General features: G+C 37.1%; 1 protein-coding gene across 1 annotated transcript in view; it reads left to right on the forward strand.

Moving 5' to 3' along the window:
* Nucleotides 1-18,286, forward strand: part of GLS (glutaminase) — a 75,704-nt gene extending 57,418 nt beyond the window's left edge. Inside the window, exons 15-18 of the mRNA XM_079135105.1 lie at nt 14,142-14,203; nt 15,045-15,121; nt 15,212-15,275; nt 17,858-18,286. Coding sequence (XP_078991231.1) covers nt 14,142-14,203; nt 15,045-15,121; nt 15,212-15,275; nt 17,858-18,014 — 360 coding nt within the window. The 3' untranslated portion in view covers nt 18,015-18,286. The remainder of the gene's footprint in view (nt 1-14,141; nt 14,204-15,044; nt 15,122-15,211; nt 15,276-17,857) is intronic.
* Nucleotides 18,287-22,723: the final 4,437 nt, after the last annotated feature.

Genomic DNA, 22,723 nt, shown 5'->3' on the forward strand with positions numbered 1-22,723 from the left:
CTCTTACAAATCCTATTAGAAATTGCATTTTAAAATCTTTTTGTTGCCTCTAGATGTATGTCAGTTAAATCTAGCAATCTTTATCAAACTTTGTCCCTTAATGCTTTTCATAGAATTCCAAGTGGTATTTTCATTTGTCCTATTTACATGTAACAGTTCATCATGATTATTATGATCAGGAACTGTATTATCTAAGAATGAATTGATCTTTGTTCACATCTGTGCTTGTTTTTAGGATATACTTTTTTTAAAACCAGCAATGCTAGAATGATTCAATGATAAAGATTAAATTACTGTATTTGTCTAGATCCATTTGTAATTGTCCTTGTATATGTGTTTTGGTTTTAATAACAGTGTTAAATCTAAGCACAGTCACAATGCAGGGATATGCAATATGTAGTACTATGAAGAAATAATTCTGCTTTTAATCATACTTAAAAACCTACCTGTCTCAACCCCTCACTCTGGAAAATTGGTGTTTTTGTTAATGTATCAATTTTACATTTAAATTGCTCTTCTTAAAATTGCTTTTGTAATAAATGTATTGTGGTACAAAAATGGTCAGATAACTCTCATTCCTTTTATGAAGCTGTATTCCAAACTTGTATGACTATGAGAAAGTGGCTAAAGGCACAAGCTCTGTTCGTTTCCAGGCTTTCATTTTAATATTCTCAATCCTTACTTTACTTAGTTACCAAATTTTCATCCTTTGTGTGTAGCAGAAATTATTTTGTACTTGTGTTCCCTCCTCTTCATTTTGGCAGTATATATAGGTCTCTTGTTAATATCCAAGATTTGATTCTTCAATATATAAACTAGTATTTATATCTTGCCTATTACATGCCAGAAATTACAAGGTAACACAAATAATATGATTCAGCTCATGATGTTTGTAATCTAGGAGATACAGTTATTGAATAAATAATTACTAAAATAATTTAAATGGTGAAAGGTGATTTAATAATGATGCATATAGATCTAGTTCATTTTAGCTATTATAAAGGAAGTGAATTGCCAAAATAGTATCTCTTATAATGACATTTCCATACATCTGTAGCAAACTTCGAGACACAAATATACAGTGCAGCTAAAAGTATAAGAATATGAATGCCAGTCTTCAGAGAATGCTTACTTCTCAGGGAGAAAGGAATTAGATGCAGAGAAAATAGTCAGCTCTTTGTTTTATTTCTTTAAAAAATAGTTAAGCTAATATAACAATAATAAGTAATAGAAACATAAAGAGTGCTTGGAAAGGATATGAAAAACCTTATTTACTCTGGGTGGTTGGGTATGATTGATTTTCCCTGAAAGGTAATATTTAAGTTTTAAAGGAGTTAGAGGAACAGTGGAGTAGATTGATAGATTAGTTTGACCTGAAGGTCCCAAAACAGAAAGGAGTTTTAGCACTTTTGAGAAGGTAAAAGACAAACATCAATGAAGAGTGAACTGAAGTGGATGGAAGATTGGTCCTGGACAAGATAGGACCATATTGTGTGTAGAGTGGGTGAACTTTCTCATCTTCGGTGTGCATCAGAATTGTTAGGATGTCCAAATTTTAAAATGCAGCTTCCTAGGGCAATCCCATAGCTTGATTCAATTGTCTACTTTTTTTTTTTTTTTTTTTTTTTTTTTAAATCAGGCACTGGTTTTTATTTTATCTATTTATTTATCTGTTTTTGTGATGCTGGGGAGTGTACCCAGGGCCTTGCACAGCTAGGCAAGTGTTCTACCACTGAGCAACATATCCGACCCCTTGTCTCCATTTTTAATGTGTGCTCTAGGTGCTTCCACCAAAGAAACTTCTCTGGACACAGTTTGGGAAATATTTTTACAGGGTCTATTAGATGCCACATTGAGTTGTAGATTTTATTAAAATTGCAGCATGAAACTTGTAAGCTTGTGAAGAGAATGACATGACTTGAGTTTTAAGCATTGCGCTGTAGAAAACAGACTAGAGAGAGACAAAAGTTGAGGTAAGGGACATAAATGTGATGAGGCTTGGACTAGAAGAAAGAGATATGTATGTAAGATAGGATTAGCATGGTACTTGGTAGAAAGAGAATCAGATATCAAGTTGCCTGCCCAATTTTTAGTGTGGACAGGACTAAAGCTGCTGCATCTACTAAGATGGAGACCACTGGAGAAGCAAACATTGGGAGTATGAAAAAAATAATTTAATTTTAGCTATTATAACTTAAGGATCTGATTACAAATATCAGGAGGTTAGTTAACAGTAGTTAAACAAGTAGGTGGCTATTTTTCTAATAGAACGAAACGTCTAGGGGGAAACAGTCTAGGACTATTACCATTAATAAGGTAAACTGCTTTCCCTGATTTAGTGGTGGAATGTGTGTTGGCCTCATGCTTGCTATCTTGTGCACACTGGCCATCTCACTTTTAGCCTCACCTGAATGGCAAAAATGAAAGAAGAAAGGAGATTAATGAGTGTTACCTAAATCAGGAAAAATCTTTTCCAAATATCCACCTGACCCTGGGCAGACTAGTGACAAGGGACTCCAGAAAGGTATTTTTTAAATTGGGCACATTGCTACAGTGTGCAAAAGCTAACTTCTGTTTGAAATGTGTGGATTTGTGAGCTAATCAAGTAGTGATGTTGGGAAAGCAGTCAGATATGGGCCCAAACTTAGGAGAGTGGCATAAGCTGGAGATGCGGTTTTGTATGTCCAGCATTGAGATTGTAGTATTTGGAGCATTGGTGGTATGCAAGATTACTAGGAGATAGTGAATAGTAAGAAGGAAGAGGAACTATAGAACAAACCTAGTATAATTTTCCTGTGAACACATTATACTATTATACGACTATTATGCTATTATACTACTATTATACTATTATATAAGTAAGAAGCACCAATAAAATCCAATATAATAAAATTTAAAAAAAGAAAGCACACTATGCATTGAAATTTAAAAAAAAAAAAAAAGGTGGGGGGACCAAAGATTGCATTCTAAGGAACTCCCATTTTAAAAGTAGGGTAGCAGAGAAGGCAATTCCACTAGGGCAAAATAGAGGAGAGAAAATCCAGGATAATGGAGTATCAAGAGTCAAGGAAAAGAGCATTTCAAGGAGTTGGGAACCAGAGAATTAAGTAAGATGAAGGTTTTCCATTTATATGATATCTATCCTATTTTTCTTCTGGTATTGAAATGATTTGTTTGAAACATAATAATAATAGATAGCATGGCCATATTTTATTGCCTGGTAACTTGCCCTTCCCCTTTTTAAAACATCTTTACTGTATTTGGGGTATTAAGTTCAGGGAACCGTTGGACTAGAGAATGTTTGACTGCTGTTTAAAAAAAAAAAGATCCAGTAAAGCTAGGCATGATGGTGCATTAAGAATCCCAACTGAGGCTGAGGCAGGAGGATCACAAGTTCAAGACGGGCCTGGGCAACTTAGTGAGATCCTGTCTCAATATTTAAAAATAAATAAATGAAAAGGACTGTGGATGTAGCTCAGTGGTAGAGTGCCCCTGAGTTCAATCCCTAGTACTGCAGAATTTTAAAAAAGGGAGTTGGGGGAAGAAGGAGAAGGAGATCCTGAAAAAAATGAGAGCTTAAAGTAGAAGAGAAAGGCATGGGCCAACAAAGTGAGGTCCCTGAAGAGATGGGATCTCAGTTTTTGGTGGCAGGAAGGGTACTTCCTCTAATAAAATAGGACACAAAGGCAGAGAGGTTTACAGACACAGTTGGGTTGACAGATTGTCTCAGCTTCCTTTTCCTGAAGAGTATGAAGGAAGGCTTTCTTCTGAAAATGGGTTGTGGTGTGTGTGAGAGAGAGAGAGAGAGAGAGAGAGAAGAATCAGCATAGGGAAGGTAGGAGATATTTGTTGTAAAGGAGAGGAGAGAGAGAGCTGAAGGAAACCTAGCAGTGTTGTTCTCAGAATACCAACTAGGGTTAGTGACCCTGGATTTATAGCAATGGCAAATAACAGGTTGTTACTCTAAATATCCTGTGACTGCAACCTGAATTTGGATTTAGGCAGGTAGGAACTACAGAAGATCAGGCAAGGTATTTTGGGACATTTACCAGACAACGATTTTAACAGCAGGATTTGGAATCTATTTTAGACCCTTCCTGCATAAAAGAATAAAAGATTTACTTTTAGAGGATTTTTTTTTTTTCCTTTTAGAATTTGGTTCTACTTGCTTTCAGCTAATACAGATTACATGAAGAAGTGAATTCTGTGTGTAACTGTGCCATGTCTGACCTCACCTCACAAAGTAAAATATTACTGAGAATTTAAATACTGAAATATAGGTAGATGCTAAGCAATCTAGTGGTAAGACCCCAAAAATGGTGCTAGGATGATTTTATATACAGAGAGCAATGTAAAATTATACATACACACATGATACATATCAAACTTTAAATGGCTTATTTTTGAGGTTCTTGAAAACATCCTTTTCTACAGCAGCTTCCTATATTATATATTGGCAGAGCTTGATATTGTAACTTGCATAGTAATCAAATAAATGCTATGAAACTGCTTGGAAGCACTAGAGAAGCATTGTTACATTTCTTTGTGTGTGGTTCATAAAGTACAAATATTAAACTTTTCACAATAGAACTCTGAAATAAACATTAAACAGAGTTAAGTGTGTTTCTCTGGAGACCAATGAAAATTAGGGATTTTTTTATAACATCATGGCAGTCAGTAAGAATATGCCATGGTTGGAGTAACTAGAGTAAACCCACATTCCTGTGCCCTCTTTGTTACAGTAGCAGGGTTTAGAGCATGTGAAGACAGAGGAATCTTTTAAGTTTGAGTTGAAGATCTAATTCTGCCTATACCACTGCCAAAACAGTTTTATTTTTTTCAGCAGAAATTGAGCCCCATCTTTTTAGCAACCTTGTTTGTATTTACTTATTTTTATTTTACACAAGACAGAGCCTTTGTAAGAATCTTTTGATTCCAATATCCCTGATTTTATTTTTCTTTAAAGTAATATGTATGAGTGTTTGGTGACCAATTTTATTTCCTGTGTTATCTTTGCTTTTAGGTTCTTCGACTCTTTGAGGTTTTATGTACTTGTTTTTTAGTTATAATAAAAATTGTAAATAAAACATAACACTTAATCATTCCAGAAGTGTGGCATCTTGTCTTCTATCTAAGTACATAATGTGATTTTAATCTTCATGAAATTTTTGTAAATATTTGTGTTAGGAAGAGGTCAGGAAGTGAGTAAATGAGAACTTTGTCAGGGCAATGCACATGCTCTTTGGGTCTGTCACATGAAAAAGCCTGTTTTGTTCTTCAAAGAAATCGCTGCCTTTGCCCTTGCTCAGGTTTCTATTTTTCTTCTACTTGCTACTGCTTAATTAGGAGTACTGTTTTTCAAACCACACAAAGGTATATTGTTAGCTACTTTTATAATCAGGTATAAAAGGAGAGATGCTTGAGTCCATTGGTATCTTTTTAGACCATTCATTGACATTTACCCAAATAATATGAGCCACTGAAATAAGAAGCTGTTAATTTGCTGCCATGCTGTAGTAGTCATATTTGCTTTAATTCACATGAATTTAAAACTCACTTTTCATCTTTAGAAGTGTAAATGCAAAGAATAAAGATAATCTTTAACATTAATGTTTAATTATTTTAAATTTAATTAATTTAAATGTTTTTATTAATACTACATTCTTTTATAGTATTAATTTATTAAAGTGAATTATTCATTTTGTTCCCTTGTTTTCCCATTTATAAAAATCACCTTTGGCTAGCACCTTAGTATAAAATTAGTATCTCTGATTTCCCTATAAATTCCTTAGTTGATATTTTCTGATTTTCTATCACCATCTATTTTTTATTTGGTTTTGTATTGTCAAGGAAGTCCCAGGTTTTGCTAGGAAATCTTCAGATAGGCAGCAGTTGCAAGCACTGGCCCTGGAATCAGTTAGTCTGGGTCCCACTCCCCTATCTGCCACTTCACCAGCTCTGATCCTGCTCAAGTTATTTCAGTGTTGTAGTCTTCAGTTTCCTGACCTCTGAATAAGAACAGGAATAGTAATACTTAAAGCACTTGCCTGTCAAGAATGAGGAGGTGCTTCTTGTTAACTATTTTGTTATAAATAAGATATAACTTAATATTTTGCTTCATAAGTTATCAGATTTCTTAGATATGATTAGGACTTCCTAGCTTACCAATAAGTGAAATTATTTCTGATAATCTGCTCATTGATTTATTTTGAAATGGTATGCTTAAGAGAATTTATTATTTAAACCAAGAGCAGAATGCAGTGTTTGGAGCTGCTGTTTTTGAATGTGTGTGTGCACACACACACACACACACACACACACACTTTAATTTATTATATATATTTTTAATTAATTATTTCAGTACCAGGGATTGAACCCCAGGAGCACTCTACCAGTGAGCTACACAACCCCAGCCCTTCTTATTTTTATATTTTGAGACAGGGTCTTGCAAAGTTACTTAGGTCCTAGCTAAGTTGCTGAGGCTGACCTTGAATGTGCCATCCTCCTGCCTCAGCCTCCCTAGCCTTTGGGATTAGAGATGTACACCACTGCATCCAACTGACCTTATATTTTTTAAGTGAAATTTCTGTAAGATAGAAATTTTCTTTAGAGTAAAATTTGCTTTTGATTTATTTCTATTGAAATTACCATATGAGAACTTCCTATATTTGTATACAAATTTGGAAACATGGTCATGACATGACTGCATTGCTCTTCCCATAAAGAATTGATTCTAATCCTCTGATCTGATCTTGTCATTTGGATTAGTTTTGTCTCTCTATATAGTATATTAATATTTTTGAATAAATCATTGGAAAACTTAACATGTGACATCATACCTTAGACTGTCATAAGAGCATTATACTTTTGTTTTAAACATCCTTTCCAATGTTAAATAAGCTTAATAATAAAGGAAAGATCACATACACATTGTATAGATTTATTTACCATTGCCCTCGAGGCATTTAATTTATATCTTGGCAACTTAAAATTTTCCTCTAGCTACACTATAATAGGTTCATGTGTGTACCTGACCTTAAGAAAAATATTTATGAAAGAAGTCTGAAAGCTCATCTTCATTTAAAGGCTATAAATAGCCAATTTGGAATGAAACTTTTAAAACAAAATTGGATCTGCAGACATGATGGTTTATTTAACAGATGAAGAGGAGTATCCATTCCATGACAACAGATACTGTGGTGAACTGGAAATGAGAGCATGGTTTACGTCAAACTGGAGATCATAGAAACAAGGGTAGTTTTTCAGTTACGTGCTTTATTCTTTTTATTAAAGCCACTCCAAAAGAGCTGAGTAGTCTTTGTATGAAGACAGAAACTAAGAATAAAAAACAAGGGAAGCGTTAGTTTTGCAGTTGGTAATAGAGATGGCTCTAAAGTAGTTGGAGTAAAGTGTAAAACTGATGAACCAACCTTTCCACCCTCAGTCCCTCCCTTCCTTCCTCCCCTTTTCTTCCCATTCCCCCTTCCTTTCAATATTTAGCAAAGGACCTAAATTGTTGTCTAATCTTTGGATTGCCTTCTTTGGATAAGAAGATGAGATCTGTTAAGGACTTGCACCATCAGGGTCAAGCTATACAGAACTGAGAATGCAGGTGTCTGAATTTTGTCCCGGGTGTACCACTAGTTCATATGTTAAGTGAACTTGAGCCAAGGCTCAGAATCTCAGTAATAAATACAATATATCCATCAATGCATTCTACAGCCAGCCTGTCAAGGTTTTTAAAAAAGCAATTATAACTTTAAAATGCTGAATTTTTCAGGGTCATCCATTATATAAGTACAAAGTGATATGATAGTATAATTTGAATAATTGCTACCTTTTTTTTTTTTTTAATAAGTACAGAGTTATCAGGGAATTTAGGAGGAGGAGATAAAAGTCACACAATTAAACTTCTAAACAAGTCCAAAATAAATAGAACGATAGGGTTGATGACCTAGGAATGTCTTGTGACCGGTAAAATTGATCGAATCTCTACCTGCTTCTAGATTTGTGGGAAAAGTGAGGTTTTGGTACGCCAGGCATGTGGTGTCAAGTGAACTCATGTGAACTGGAACATTTTTGTCCCACTGTTGTGGTGACTTTGTACAAATAAACTAAGATAAGGTTGTCTGGTTCTGACAAGCATATTTGATAAGGAAAATGTAGTAGTTCTGGAAAAATCTACAAGACGAAGGGAAAACTGTTAACATGTAATTTATAATTTTTTAATGGCTCCCTACCCAAGTGGAATTCCGCTTTCCTCTGGGGAGACATATGTCAGACATCTGAGTCCTTAATTTATAGAGCCATTGTTGCTGCTTTGTATAGTTTCTTTCTTTGTTGTTGAGGAATGATTCATGGTGAATGATTCATCAAAATACAGCTTTCATGCCTCTGGCAGTTACTGTTAACCCATTATTTTCTGGACTTTAGCTTTCTCGACAGGTGTTTTGAAGTGAACACAACTCAGGTATGCAGTGGGGAGTTAGGGAGTAAACTTCCATCAAGGGGTAGCACACCTGCATTCTTTGCAAGGGTTATCGGAGGTGAATGGGTGGTGGTCTAGGGTGCTCACACCTTTAGGTTGTTGGCTGTGGTAGGCCTTCAGGCATGTTAGTTTAGTTGGGAATATTTGTGAAATTCTTTTAACAGAGCAGGAAATGGACTGTCCCTAACTGAACTAACACTCCATCTGTTGTCTCAAAACTTAGTTTCATTTTCTTTCTTGACTTTCCACCCATAGCTCATTTCATGATTTATGAGACTTAAAATCTTGGTGGCTGTTTGCTGGAATGAAGAGGTGTTTATGGTTTGACTTTTAAATGGGGCCTGTGCATATGCTGCCTCTTATTGCTTTCCTGACTTGGAGAAAGTGACATTCATTTGAGGATCAAACTCCAGTTTTCTGGTTTGGACTGAATTCACCCCTGAAGTTAGATTTTTATTTTCATAGAAAAACAGCAAACTTCCATATTACTTTTTAATAATTCTTTATTAGGGCAAGCTAATGCCCCCCACATTTGTCTCAAAGCCTTTGTGCATTAAAGTTCTATTCTCATATTTATTTCTGAGATGAAATATGCTTGAAAATAAACTTGTAGCATACTCTGAATAAATTAATTTTATTCTAAAATCAGCCTCTAATGGATCTTATTTATAAGAAACTTTCTTTTAGAACTTTTAAAATATTGAATAATTGACTAAATAATACACACAAACTAGTGTAATATCTCTTCGAAGTAGTTTGGTCTGAATTAGAATTTAAAAAAGGAACATAGTTCAAGTATACAGTCACTGAAATAAATGAGGATTTATTGCTTTGAAGGGCAAATATTTTAAGGAGAACTATGGATAATTAAATTAATGGTATGTATATCAGAATCTGGATATTTCCTTTAGTAGTGGGGCAGATATGTACACAGGTAAATACACCATGTGGTCATTTGTGATGTAGTGAGGCAAATGTGGGAGAATATTACATTACTTTTTACATTAGCACAATTGTATAAATTACTGTACAATTTCATTATGACAGTTCTTTACATGCATATATTGTGTATTGATCAGGTCTACCCACTCTAATTTTAACCTCTGTCATGCTCCTTTTCCTTTTCCTGGCCTCCTTCTTAGTTGTTAATAGTCCCTCTTCTACTTTCAGCTCTTCCCCCCACAACACACACACATACAAGAGAAAACATGTTATTCTTGTCTTTCTGTGTCTGGCTTATTTCACTTAGTTTGATGACTTCCAGTTCCATCCATTTTCCTACAAAAGACAGGATTTCATACTTCCTTATGAAGACTGATACTCTGAATAATACTGCATTGGGTATACATACAGTATTCTCTTTATCCATTTATCTGTTAATGGGCACCTAGGCCAATTCCATGTCTTGGCCATTGTGAGTAGTGCCTCAATAAACATTATTATGCAGGTGTCTCTTTTGTATGTCTATTTCATTTCCTTTGGATATACATACCCAGGAGTGGTGTAGCTGGATCCTGTGGTAGTTCTACTTTTAGAATATTGAGGCATCTCTATATTGTTTTCTTCCCCCTATACTGTTTTCCATGGTGGTTGTATTGATTTACATTCCTGTCAAAGGCGATTACTCTGATTTAAGAGATTAGCATTCACAGAGTAGGGGTAAAACTAACATTTCATTGAAAAATGGGAGAGAAAAGATGCTTTCAGGAAATAGCATGCCTGTCTGACTTAAAAGGGGCAGAAGTTACATTCAGGGTTGTGGTGAGACAGGAGGTGTCTAATTGATGACTCTACCCTGACATGTGCTGTCACAGGGCACTGTGTGGGCAGCTGGAAAAGGAATGCTGGGATGGTTTGGCCTGGGAAGATGTGGCAGCAAGAAAGGGCATTTCATGCTAGCTTTGGAGGGTAGGAAAGATTTGGGAATCTGGGTGTACTCAAAGGGAGAGAAGAGTGCAAATGTCAAGACACAACAAGGGCAGTAAGACCTATTTTATCCTGTCAAAGTTGAGAGAGAAAAAAATGAGCCAAACTGAAGAAACTTGAATGCAAGGCTCAAGAATTTAAATTGTATCCGGAATGAATTTGGGTTTTCTTGATGCTCCCCTACTTAGAAACCTTCAGTGGTCAAAGCAGTGTTTTGAGAAAATGATTAGAAATATGTGGAAAGGTTTGGAAGGTGGAAGGACTAGAAGCAGAGGCAGCAGGTAGAAGGATTGAATAAATCTGGTAATAGAATACATGAAGATGTAGAAGTTCAAGTGAGGAATTAATCATGATTATACTCTTAATACCCAAAAGGTGGTAAACTGAATATTTGATACTTTGGGAGAGAATATTTATTTAATTAGTCTACAGATATTTAATGGTCATGTATTATATGTGGTAAGCACAGGGGCGAAAGAAGATAAGTGATGTCTCCCCGCGTGGAGCTTATATTTAATTAGAGAAAGATAAGAGCTTACATTTAGTGAGCAAGAGAGAGTATTAGGTAAATGACAATTTCCATGGAGAGAATTAACAAAATAAGGGATAAGGAGTGATGGAAAGGGGGTGTTTCGGTCTGCAGGATAACACTGGGGAAAGCCTGAACGTAGGGAGGGAGGGAGCCCTCCTCACCAGCTGCATGCTGAGGACCTGAAGCCCAGCAAGAGAAGTGATAGGGAACCAGATGTGCAGTGTAACCAGGGAGCAGAGCATTTGGACCTGCAAGCCATGGCCAAGAGTTGGAATTTGACTCTTGGTCTGACAGTCACAGCAAATACATAAGATTCCTGTGTTAGCAGTCAGATAGGAAGAACAGTTAGGAGGCTGTCCCAGACCTCCAGGTAAGATAAGATTGTAGCTTAGACACACCTAGACCAGCAGAGAGAGGTGGTGAGAAGTGGTGGAAGGATTTGTTGATAAGCTAGATGTGGTTATGAGAAAGAATGTAATTGAGGAGTACTCTCAGGGTCTGTGTGGTGGACTTCTGTGAATTAGTCATTGTTTCTGGGCAGAAGCAGATCTGTTCCTTATTTCTGAGTGAAGAAGACTCCCCTCTTCCCTAGGGCACTTTGGTGGGAAGAGGCTGCTTGGGTACCTCTATTTGGCTGTGGTGGCTGTCTGTGTGGCTGACTCAAATGCAGCAGCCCTGAGTGACTTCTGGGGCTTTGGAATGAGCACTGTCTGAATTGTAGTGTCATTCCCAAGGGGAGAGACTGGAAGAGCTGACTGGGAGTCAGGGAAGGCAGAACAAATCCGGTTCTGAGACACCTGAAGGTAATGTCAAGTAGGCATGTAGAAACAAACTTTTGGAGCCAGAGTGGGCAGCTGTCAGGGTGGTTGCTGTTTTTGAGTTTGAAGTGTCAGTGTGGCAGTCAAGTACAGCTGTGGGGTTGGGGCTTTTGGAACAATGATTAAAGCTCTAGATTGGAAAGTCATTCTGCCCAGAGTACATATGAAACGTTTGAGGGACATTATGTTGAAAACCAAGAAAGATGGAGACTGCCTTGGCATATAATTAGGCTGCAGAAAGTGGGCAGGGGATGTGTGAAGCAGCCAGCAGGAGAAGCTGTATCTTGGGAGAAAAGTCCTGAGAGAGTAGGGAGTGTGAGGAGAACAGGAGGAATGAGGACTTAGGAAGCTGCTGGAACTTCTGAGAGTACTGTTCAGAGGCAGCAGTGGATGAGAAGATAATTTTCAGGGAATTCAAAACTATAAAATACTTCCATGAAATATGCACTTGTGGGGGAACAATAGGACCAAGTGTTCATTTTTCAAAATGGGATGTTGTGTCTGTATTAAGGCAGACAGAAGGGACTGAGCAAAGGGAAAAGTTGGAGATGCTAGAAACAAAGGTGCAAAGTAAGGGAGCACAGTTAGGGGAACTGGAGGACTGTTGGAAGGAATGGGTAAAGAAGTGGATCTCAGAATCGAGGAAGGAGAGATACTTTTTGGTTTGAGGCATGGAGGGAAGTGAGAATAGGTATTAGAAGGAAGTATTCTGCCTAAGAATGAGGGGAGAGTTGAGAGGTTTTGTCCCAGCACAGTTGTATTCAGGATCATCACTGTTTTATGAGTAGTCATTGGTGTTCAGGACCTGAATAAAGTATGAAGGAAGCTAATGAAAGAAATAATTGTCAACGACAATGGGAAACCAGTGGGAAATATGAATGGTCACTAGTAGTCAAGCAGCATGTTGTGATCCAAGAGCACAAGGGGAATTCATAGAAAGGATTTAGAACTGATCCCACCAAGAAAGATGCCAAGAGCACCCTAAAAAAAAAAAAAAGGTCCACAACCCAAAAGAGCATATCAGCCACCTGGAGACTAAAATAAGACTATGTGGGTGTTTACCTTCTTTCCCTAAAATATATCAGTTTGAAGTGTAGGGTTTGTACAACTAGAAATGGAATAGGGAGGTCGTTATATATACTTAAGAATATTCTGAGTATAACTTTCCCCTACCTCTACAGAGAACACTGGACTGTTCAGAGGGATTGACTTCCGGAGACAGCTGGGCAGGAGTAGTAAAGAATGGCAGGAAGGCAAGTTAATGGACTGAAGGAATCCATTAGCTTTATAAGTGATACCAACACTAATAGTAATGTTATTTTCTTGGGGGGTACAGTTCAGGTAGTTCCTATACTGGAGAAATCTACATAGTTCTTATACTGGAGAACTCTAAAGGCCTCTTTTATGTTCATGAACCTCCCAAGTAGGAGATTTAATATTTTAAGGAAATATCTGATCACAGGACCCTTATTTTCATGGAGCATCCTGTGGACTAATTTCTACAAAACAGGCTTAGAAAATACTGGTCAGTTTGTTAGTTTTTAAAAATTCACAGGTTGTGGGAAAGGAAAGCCATAATGCAGAGAATGTCCAGTTTAAGGTCTTGCAGCACAGCTCCAGGACTGTGGTGTTGTTTGTGGAGAGCTAGGCTATTTTCCATCCCTCTGATTAAATTTGTTTTCTACCATCGTGTTCAGTATCATTTGGGTCATCAATACAAATGTTGAGGTTGCAAAGCATAAGACAAAACTGGGAATTTATGATATATTTACAAACAAATTATCAGTTGTGTAATTTTTCATCAACAGTGCTGGATTGATCCACCTTTTAAGCAGTTTTAGGGTTCTCTAAATGCTCTGGCTTGTACCACATGGGCAGTGGAACCAAAGACTCAGTGAGGAACAGCTCTTTGTTCTTAAGTTTAAGATGATAAATACTGAGTTTTGTGTTTGAAGATTGGCAAGGAATCCAGTCATTGGTAGGGGAAGTTATTACTGGCAGGGATTAGATTTTTAAATAGCATGATTTAGTTTTTAATGAAGTGATGAATTTTATCAGTATACAGACTTGCTCAGAACTGAGGTGTGCTAAATGAGAAGAGTGCTAAAGCATTTTCAGTTGCCCCAACTAGATAAATACCAGGTTGTGAGCTTCCATTCTTTTGTTCCAACTGATATCATTCCATTCCTACCCTCATGAATCTTATCTTTATTATTTAATCTTCCCTCACAATCCTGTTAAAAGCAGCAAATACCACATGTGTGTTTATTTGGTTATAGAAGTGTACTCAAGATAACCTTTTGCGAGTGATCCAGCAGAAGTATTCCAAGCACATAGAAATAACCAGTGACAGTTGAACACTTTCTTTTCTTCACAGGTAAAGTCAGTGATAAACCTTTTGTTTGCTGCATACACTGGAGATGTATCTGCCCTTCGAAGGTATGTTATCTGGGTGATTTTCCATTATCATGAAGTTTGATGTTGGATAAGCAGCCATGTTAAGGCTAAGGTCTCACTTCCATTTCTCTCTAATAAAAACGACCCAAACAAAACTCTTTATTAAACCCCCACGTTCAACGTTTTAGGCCTGTAGCCGTCTTATTCTTTTGCACCTTCTAGAAAAGCCTAGATCTCTGTTTTCTCAAGTGGTAACTTATCCAACTAATCTGGCTAGTTAGTATTAGAGGTATACTATTATTGGATAGTACCTCCCCATCCCACATTCACTCCCCATCTCTGGTGCGGGGGTGGATGGGGGTATCTGGTGTCCTGCAGATCATCAGGATTGTTAAGACCATATACTACTGAATACCTAATATAGGGTCTGACCTTTAAATGGAAAGATATCTAGGCTTAATTTCCACATTTGTTTTAAAGTCCCAGCAGTACTTGTAAACTTGTAGACTGTCAAGTATCAGATTAAAGAATGGGAACCTCTATGTGCAACTTTACTACTAGTTTCTTACCCTTTTGAGACATAAAATTTGGTATAGCTGGACCTTTCTTCTGGAGTTTGAATAATAGTGTGATGAAGCTTAATTCAGTGAGAAATGGTTAATGTTTGTTTCATCCTACCCCCAGACAGCAAAGATAAGGTTGTGGTGAGGATGTCTTTCCCAAGACACCTGGTACTGGGTAAAGAGGGGCTCTAGTTGCCATTAATGGACCTGGCAAAGGATGGTACCTGTCAGGCCCTGAGATTAACCTTTAGAGTGAATGTTACAAGTGTGAACTGAATTTATTTTATGTATACTAAATAGTAATTCTTATGAATTTTCAGATTTGCTTTGTCAGCCATGGACATGGAACAGCGGGACTATGATTCTAGAACAGCACTCCATGTAGCTGCTGCAGAGGGTAATACATACCCACTCATTTATTATTATTTTCCCCAGAGTTAATTTCTACTCAATACTAAAATCTGTTATTTTTTGTGGGGGGGGTTAGGTCACGTTGAAGTTGTTAAATTTTTGCTGGAAGCTTGCAAAGTAAATCCCTTCCCCAAGGACAGGTAAGCACTTATATGCCTTTTACCATAATGGGCAAGTCAGTATTTTATTATACAGGATCACAGTATTCAAGTGATGGTATATGTAAATCCACTAAGGCATTTCAGTCTGCTGTAGTGTCTTACAAAGGCAACAAACAAAACCTTGTTTCTGCTAGATGGGTTATTTGATCTCCCATATCCTGTTTCTTATCTAAGAATGGCATTCTTATTTAGAAAATTTTAGGTTTGACTATCAGTCAACACATTACATGAAGAAGAAAGTTCTTTGTGTTTGGAAAGAGAAGATAGAAATTCTTTCCTCACAGGGCTTTTAACTACACAGGTAGACAAGGTAAACATTTATGGAAGCATATGCATAAGAGAGCTGTTGGTAAAGAACTCTATTATGAATACACTGGAGTTTGTTGAGAATCCTGGATTTGGTTGGAAAGCTTTAGAAAGCTTTGTGGATGTTGAATTTTAGTCAGTGATTTGGTGAAGAGAAGAGCATTCAATCTACAGTGGGAGAATTTGTCCTGGATATATTCTGGTCCTTTCCTCTCCCTCCTGGCCCACATGACAAATTGCTACCCTTCCTGTGGCAAATGCTGTCCACAAAGTGGGCAACACAGGGGTGAGAGCACAGTGCATGTTTGTGTACAGTGAACTCTGTACTCAAATACTTGGATATTATTTACTGGAGTAAAGTGGATAAGTGAGTACTAAGAATAAAGGTTTAGAAGAGGTGGAAAATATATTTGCTGGAGACGTCTGGATTCAATGTATGAAGAATGAGAGTTGCATTAAATTTGGAGCAAGTTGATTACTCTCTAGGCATTAGATGTGTTTATTAAGCGATGTCTAATTTTTTAAAATTAAGGCCTGTGTCATGTCATTGGTTCAGCTTGTAAGAATAAGAAAAGTTATTGATGTTAGTGTCTGAAAATTGTTAGCAGTTTGAGTGTGGTAACACATCTGCTTATCTAACTTTACTCCTATAGTTGTTAAAATAACATGATTAAAAAGACCTTTGTTGGCAGTATTCCAAAACCTCAAGTTAGCATGACAATCCTCTCATTTATCCCCAAATATATACCCTTCTCAGCTCTTTATAGAGGAAGAAACCAAAAAGAGTATTTCCCCTGTTTATAATCCCAACTAAAACACTGACACATGCTGGAAATATTTACTGTGCTCTGTATATTTGAATTTCCTCCCTAAATTGGCCTCTAAGAATGCAGAAGTAGAAGAGCCCACCTGAGGGGCAAGTTAGCTAAGTTAACTATTCAACTAATCCAGGGTGGAAGCTACAGACCCAAGACAATTCTTTTTCTCCATTTCATAGAATCAGTATCACCTAAAATTATAAACTAGGCTTGAGTGAAATTAGTATATTCTTTGAAGTTGATTATTTTTCATTGTTTCATGGAAAAAGAGTTGTAAAATGGTAACTTATGGTTGGTTTTCAATTCCTACGAAAGCCACATAATTGCATGCTGTTGAAGATGACTGAAAAGTCCCTCTTTAGAGCCACTGACTCCCTCAACTAGGGAAGGCCTGTACAGAAGTAAAAAAAAAAAAAAATTAGTCCAGCTGTTTTTTGAGCAACACAAAAAAATACTTACCTGATTTAAAAAATTAAGAACAGGTTACCAAAAATGTTTACAAATGAGACAATTTTAAACACTTTTGGTTTCATAACGTGACCAGTTAAGAAAGCAAAAGTTTGCAGAGAGAAAGGAAAGAAGGAAACAAGCGAAGTGGAGAGAGTGGCCCATGAGCCCACAGAGGAGGACACTGGCAGTCTCTAACACAAATAGAGAGGGCAGGAGAAGGGCCTCCTCATTTGTGCTGAATCAGGGAACTCAGACTCATCCCTGCCCTGAGCTGTGGTGGTGAGTTCACAGTGCTGCCCCCTCTTCATTTCTTCATATCCTGGAATCGTTATTTACCTTGCTCTAAACAGCACATCCCCAGAAGAACACTTAACAAGGAAGGGGAAGTGAGTCTTCTGCTTGGCTAGAGGTCTAGGTGAGCCCACAGCTTCCTATCCCAATGGAGGTAATGGAAATGTCACTTTCTCTGGGCTAGTCTTGTTCCTCCCATACATGTTTAAGCCCTCGTAGTTAACCTCATGGTTATTTCTAGACTTCTGAGATTTATTGTGATGTTTGAATTGACAGGAACACAAATTTCTGTCAAAGGCTAGGATATATATCTGAATTCCTTTTTGAACATTTTATTTAAAAAGTAATCCTTTGGATTTTTCTTGAAGTCAAAATTCAGCAACCTTAGAGGTGTCTATTATGTCTGTCAAAGCTAAGTCTTTCCTTATAAAGTTCCCTCCATAAGCACTTGGACATATAAACCAGTTCCTCTCAGAGATCTTTTTCTCTTCATCCTCATACCCAACTTGTCTGTGAGATGTTTTTAGATTATAAATCCCTTTCTGCATTTCTACTATTGATTTTTACTTGTAATATTGCTAAAGTGGTTAAACCTGCGTGGCTGTTTAACCTATATTTAAAACGTAGGGATGCTGTATGATCATCTTCATACAGAAATTACCTAATGACCCTGTCCATACTGTGCCACTTGTTTAGGTGGAATAACACTCCCATGGACGAAGCACTGCACTTTGGACACCATGATGTATTCAAAATCCTCCAGGAATATCAAGTCCAGTACACACCTCAAGGAGACTCCGACAATGGAAAAGAAAACCAAACAGTTCATAAGAATCTTGACGGATTGTTATAATGGTCTTAAATCCCAAGATTTAAATCACTTACCTATTTAATTGTGGAAAATGATTATGAAGAACGTGTGTATTTCTATCTGGTAGTGATGTATATTTTACAACATTTGTCATTTCAGTGTTACCGGAGTTTTCTTCATTGTGCGCACAGGACAAATCTGATCTCTTTGGGAAAAAATAGAAATAAAACAGTCTCCCTCCATAATGTGAGCAATATTTACCTCGTGCACTGTATAATTTGATGTAAAAGAAATAGTTACCATTGCTAGCTTAACTATGTGGTCTTCATGATTCATTTGTGTGTTTTGTGAACTTTAAATTTATGGTGATGATCTGCTGATACACATTTATACATTAAGCTCTGCTGTACAGTCTGTCCAAAGGGGTCAAGGCTGTCTTCAGAAGCAAACAGTGTGACTTTGAAGACTTTAAATATATAGATTATAGTTTGAGCGTTTGAACAACAATATGCAACAATATGGTTGAGTGTTTAAAATGTCTCCCATCACCCTCGCTTCATGATGTGACTCTAAAAATTAAAATAGTTAACAGCTGTTAGTAGGATAGGCCAATTCTGATCAGAGTTTATCAGGGAATATGTTTAAGACATGTTTGGTGACCAAAACATATGTGTGAATATACTGATAATACTTCTGAAATTTTTTCCTTTTTTGATATCCCCTTAGTCCAGCCTCTCTTCTCAGACTTCAGCTGTCTGCCTCTTCCCTCTGGCTGGGAAAGTGAGTGCTGGTGTACTATGCAGTTTTCATGTTTCCACAGTAAGTCAGAAAATGCCTCACATTTCTGGTATCAGAGCTAGTACTTTGCCATTTGTATAGAGGATGGACCAGAAAGAAATTGCTAATAAGGATAAATTAGTCCTATTTATTTGGTCTGAAAAAACAAAGGCATGTGCTGCTACAGCTCTTTAAAAGTTATTTTCTCAGCTCCTAGATAAAGACAAATTCAGAAATGTTCTAAGCTACCAAAGTTATTATGACAGTATGGGAACTGCTACAAATAACATTTGTTTTTAAACCTGTTATTAAAAGTCTGCAACAAGATATTTGTCCTCATGGGGGGGGGGGAACCACTCCAGATTTTTTCTGATCCTCTACTGTATAATTTTTGGTGGGTTCCATAGTTCAATAATGAGAAAAAGTCATTCCATTTTAAATTGAGACCCATCATTTTGTCTTAGGGAGTTAATTCATGATTAATTTAGAAAGTAGGTAAAAGGGGCTTCGGAACTGAAGAACAGAATTTTCTAGTAAATGCACATACATTGCATCCTATCATACCTCAAAGAGATAAAGGGGTATGTTAGTGAAGATTTCTGATATTAAGCACACTGTCCATACACGTGTACACATGGACTTATTTGAAGCTGTTTAGTGAAATGAGCAGAATTCTCAACTACATGAATGCTAGCTGTTACCACATTAATGTGGCAATTCCTCCTGTCTCCCAATCAGCATAGACTGCTGCTTCCAAGCTTTATTATGCCTGATGGCACTGTTAACTCCAGCAGTCCCCTGGTGCTTTGATTTTTGCTTTTAGTCTAAGTCAGTAGCTTTAGCCTCTGCCCTTCCAGTCCCAAGGTCTGCACCTCCCTTGGTGAAACCATGCCAGTGTTCCTTAGCTGCTCAGGCACAAAGACTGCTCCTGTGTTCCAGCATCTGTGGGGAGAATGGAGGTTGGTCACCACTCTGTCCCTGCCCCACAGATCTATTAAGCCATGCAATAAGTTGTACTTGCAAGATGCTACAAAGGAGCAGCATTATCCCCATAGGTACTGAGGTGAATACATTTTAATTAAAATCAACAAGGATAACTTTGCCTAAACAGCAGCTTGCTCTGCACGATTAAAATGAAACATTAAGGTGGTCTAGTTGCATGGTTAAAGATTACCAATGAGTGGTTTTGAGGCTTTTATCTAAATAATGTGGTTCTATTATTCAGGAACAAAGAGTTTTCTTTTTTCAGATCAAAACTGTTTTGTAAAATTCTTTATGGTTTAGTTAAATGTGCCATTATTTCCCCATAATGGTATCTAAGACTTTGTGCCAGGTACTCTGGCTGTTTGCTACTGGCTGGTAATAATTAGTACATTTTATTTAAATGCTTGTTGAATGCTTGTTTACTGCTGCCATCAGTAAACTCCAAAGATCTTTTTGTTTTAGCTTTAGAATCGTATGTTTTGTTTTCTGTATCCTGAGAGCTTTGGACGGTTGTTAATATAAAGCTTTGTGTACATTGTTGTTTTTACTGGTCTTGGTTCTAAGTCTCATCTTTGGCAATGTGCTGTACCCACTGCTGCCCCACACTGCCTGTAGCTGCAGAGTTGGATTTGCTATCGATACTGTGGTCTCTCTAGCAGGGACTGAAGGACCCGATAATGGATCTGGATTCTTCCTGGAGATTACACAGCTATGAATGTATTTGCTTCCAACATCTCCCAAAGTGAATCTAATCTTCAAACTATAAATTGTTAAGTATTCTGAAATTGGGAAACATTTTATTTTAAATGAAATCAGCTAGTGTTGCTTTTTACAGCATAATAAATACATGTATGAAAAAAGTGCGAAAAAAGAATTTTCTTAAAACAACTGAGGTCTTTCTCTTATGATCCTGGGTTGAGAACTCTGCTGAGCATAGGGACTGTTTCCAGTTGGTCAGATCCATTTCTAATGCCTACTATAAGCCAGGCAGTATGCAAGGGGTCAGGTGGGGTTACCATAATGACCAAGCTAAGAATCCTGTAAGGAGTTCATCCTTAAAGATGAGGGGATGGGCAAGGCATGTTCTAGCTCTCTAGAAGTTAACACTATCCTTTCATTGTTATGAAGTGCTCAGTAAATCCTTGTTGAATGGAACCATTGAACATATTCTTGAATGAGAGGACAGGTGATTTTCAAAAAGCCTTAATCTACTTGGAGAGCTGAACCTGGTGCTGCCACACTAGGATCTGAGTTGGACCAGCTGGCAAACTTCAGCTCCTGCCTAATTCATTGTTCATGGAAATGGCATTCACTTCCAGTGCCAGAAACCCTGGTCCTCAGAGCACTCTCCCTTCAGGCTTAGGGTTTGTTTGGTTTTCTAACTGTAGTGAAGGTACATGAACACCATGGCGGCCAATACATTTTCACCTATCAAAGTTCTTTATCACAGACTAAATTGCTTGGCTGTAGAAGCCACAGTGTTGTACCATCTTCCTTTTAGAAATGCAGGAGACATCAGAAAGTCTCTCATCCAACTCATTCCTCTATTGATGAAGCTGGGACTCAAGAAGGGCCATGATATAGAACTCTTAGTCCCATACTCTTTTCCTATATCCTACAACAAGGTCCTGCCCACTGTGGATATAATTTGCATTTTAATTATTAAAAATTCACATTAGCTAACCCTAACCCTAACCCTAACCCTTCTCCTCTGTGGAGATTTAAGGACAGACATAACAGCTATAAAGTAGTCAACTTCACCTACACATATCAGTGCAGAGGCAACAGATGTATAGATAATTCCAAGGGTAAAACTTATATTTTTGTTGTAAACAAGATCATTTTATTTTTGTGGGGCTATTTTAGGGGTTGGAGTAATCTTCTGATTTTACTTGCTAATGCTCATAGTAAAATGAGTAAATATTCACAAATCATAGACTGGATGGTTCAGGGAAGTCTCCTATGTATGTTAAAAGGTGTCACTTGAAAAAAGGCTTTTGGGGAAAGGGTCATTTTTTAGTTATGTATGGATGGATGTGATTAATCAGATTAGAGAAGGTCCAGCTCAGATCCTAGTGAGATAGGAAGGTTATATGATCCAGGATCCTAGGATTCATCATGTTTTCTCACCAGTGTTTCCGAAACATCTAGAATAGTGCCTGGTCATGGCAGGCACTCAATACGTACTTAATGAATTAATTAATGAATGAATCTTAGCCAACCAAAAGATGCCACTTGAGTAAATACCGCTCACTTGGGGAACAGCATCTGTATTCAAACAGTAAGTACAAGAATTTTCAAAACAATTTCTAGCTTTTTCCTATCCTTTCCCTGGAGTAGTCAGATATGACAGAGAACTACTTTGTTCATTAAGACCTGCCTTCATATTCCACTTTAGTTTGTAGGCAGTAAAAATATTTTGCTCACTTAATGCCATCTCTGAAAATAATTCTCTTTTCTTAAAAATAATAAATTTATCCCAAGTGGTACATGTATGCTCTATGCTATAGAACACCTACCAAATTTACAAGTGTAATACAAACACCATCCAAGATATACTTAAAACACAACATAACTTAATCTAGGACCTGCTCAGCAATATCTTAGAATGGTCAATTAAATGAGACTACAAATTGATCTCTTCCACTGACTTATCTTAATCTGCCATTCAAATTCTGATTACAAGCATAGTGAGTAAGGAGAACACTTAAGAAAGCAGTGTTATCAATTTTACTATAAAATAAGGACTGATATGTAAATGAGATAAGTATTAAACAGTTCATAATGCCAGCATTATTAAAACCTTTATAGTAAAGATTGGCTAGTATAGTAAAATGAAACCATGCCAAATCATTCTTAAAGGAGAGTTTAACAAGTAGTTAAATCCCAGCAATTTGAAACAATATTCACAAAAATGTTGTCTTGTTTCTTAATCTTTTTAGTTTGAAAACTCAACCAAAACCCAGCCAGGTTCACACTATCCTATGTAA

Source organism: Sciurus vulgaris (assembly GCF_902686455.1).
Source record: "Sciurus vulgaris genome assembly, chromosome: 3".
NCBI lineage: Eukaryota > Metazoa > Chordata > Mammalia > Rodentia > Sciuridae > Sciurus > Sciurus vulgaris.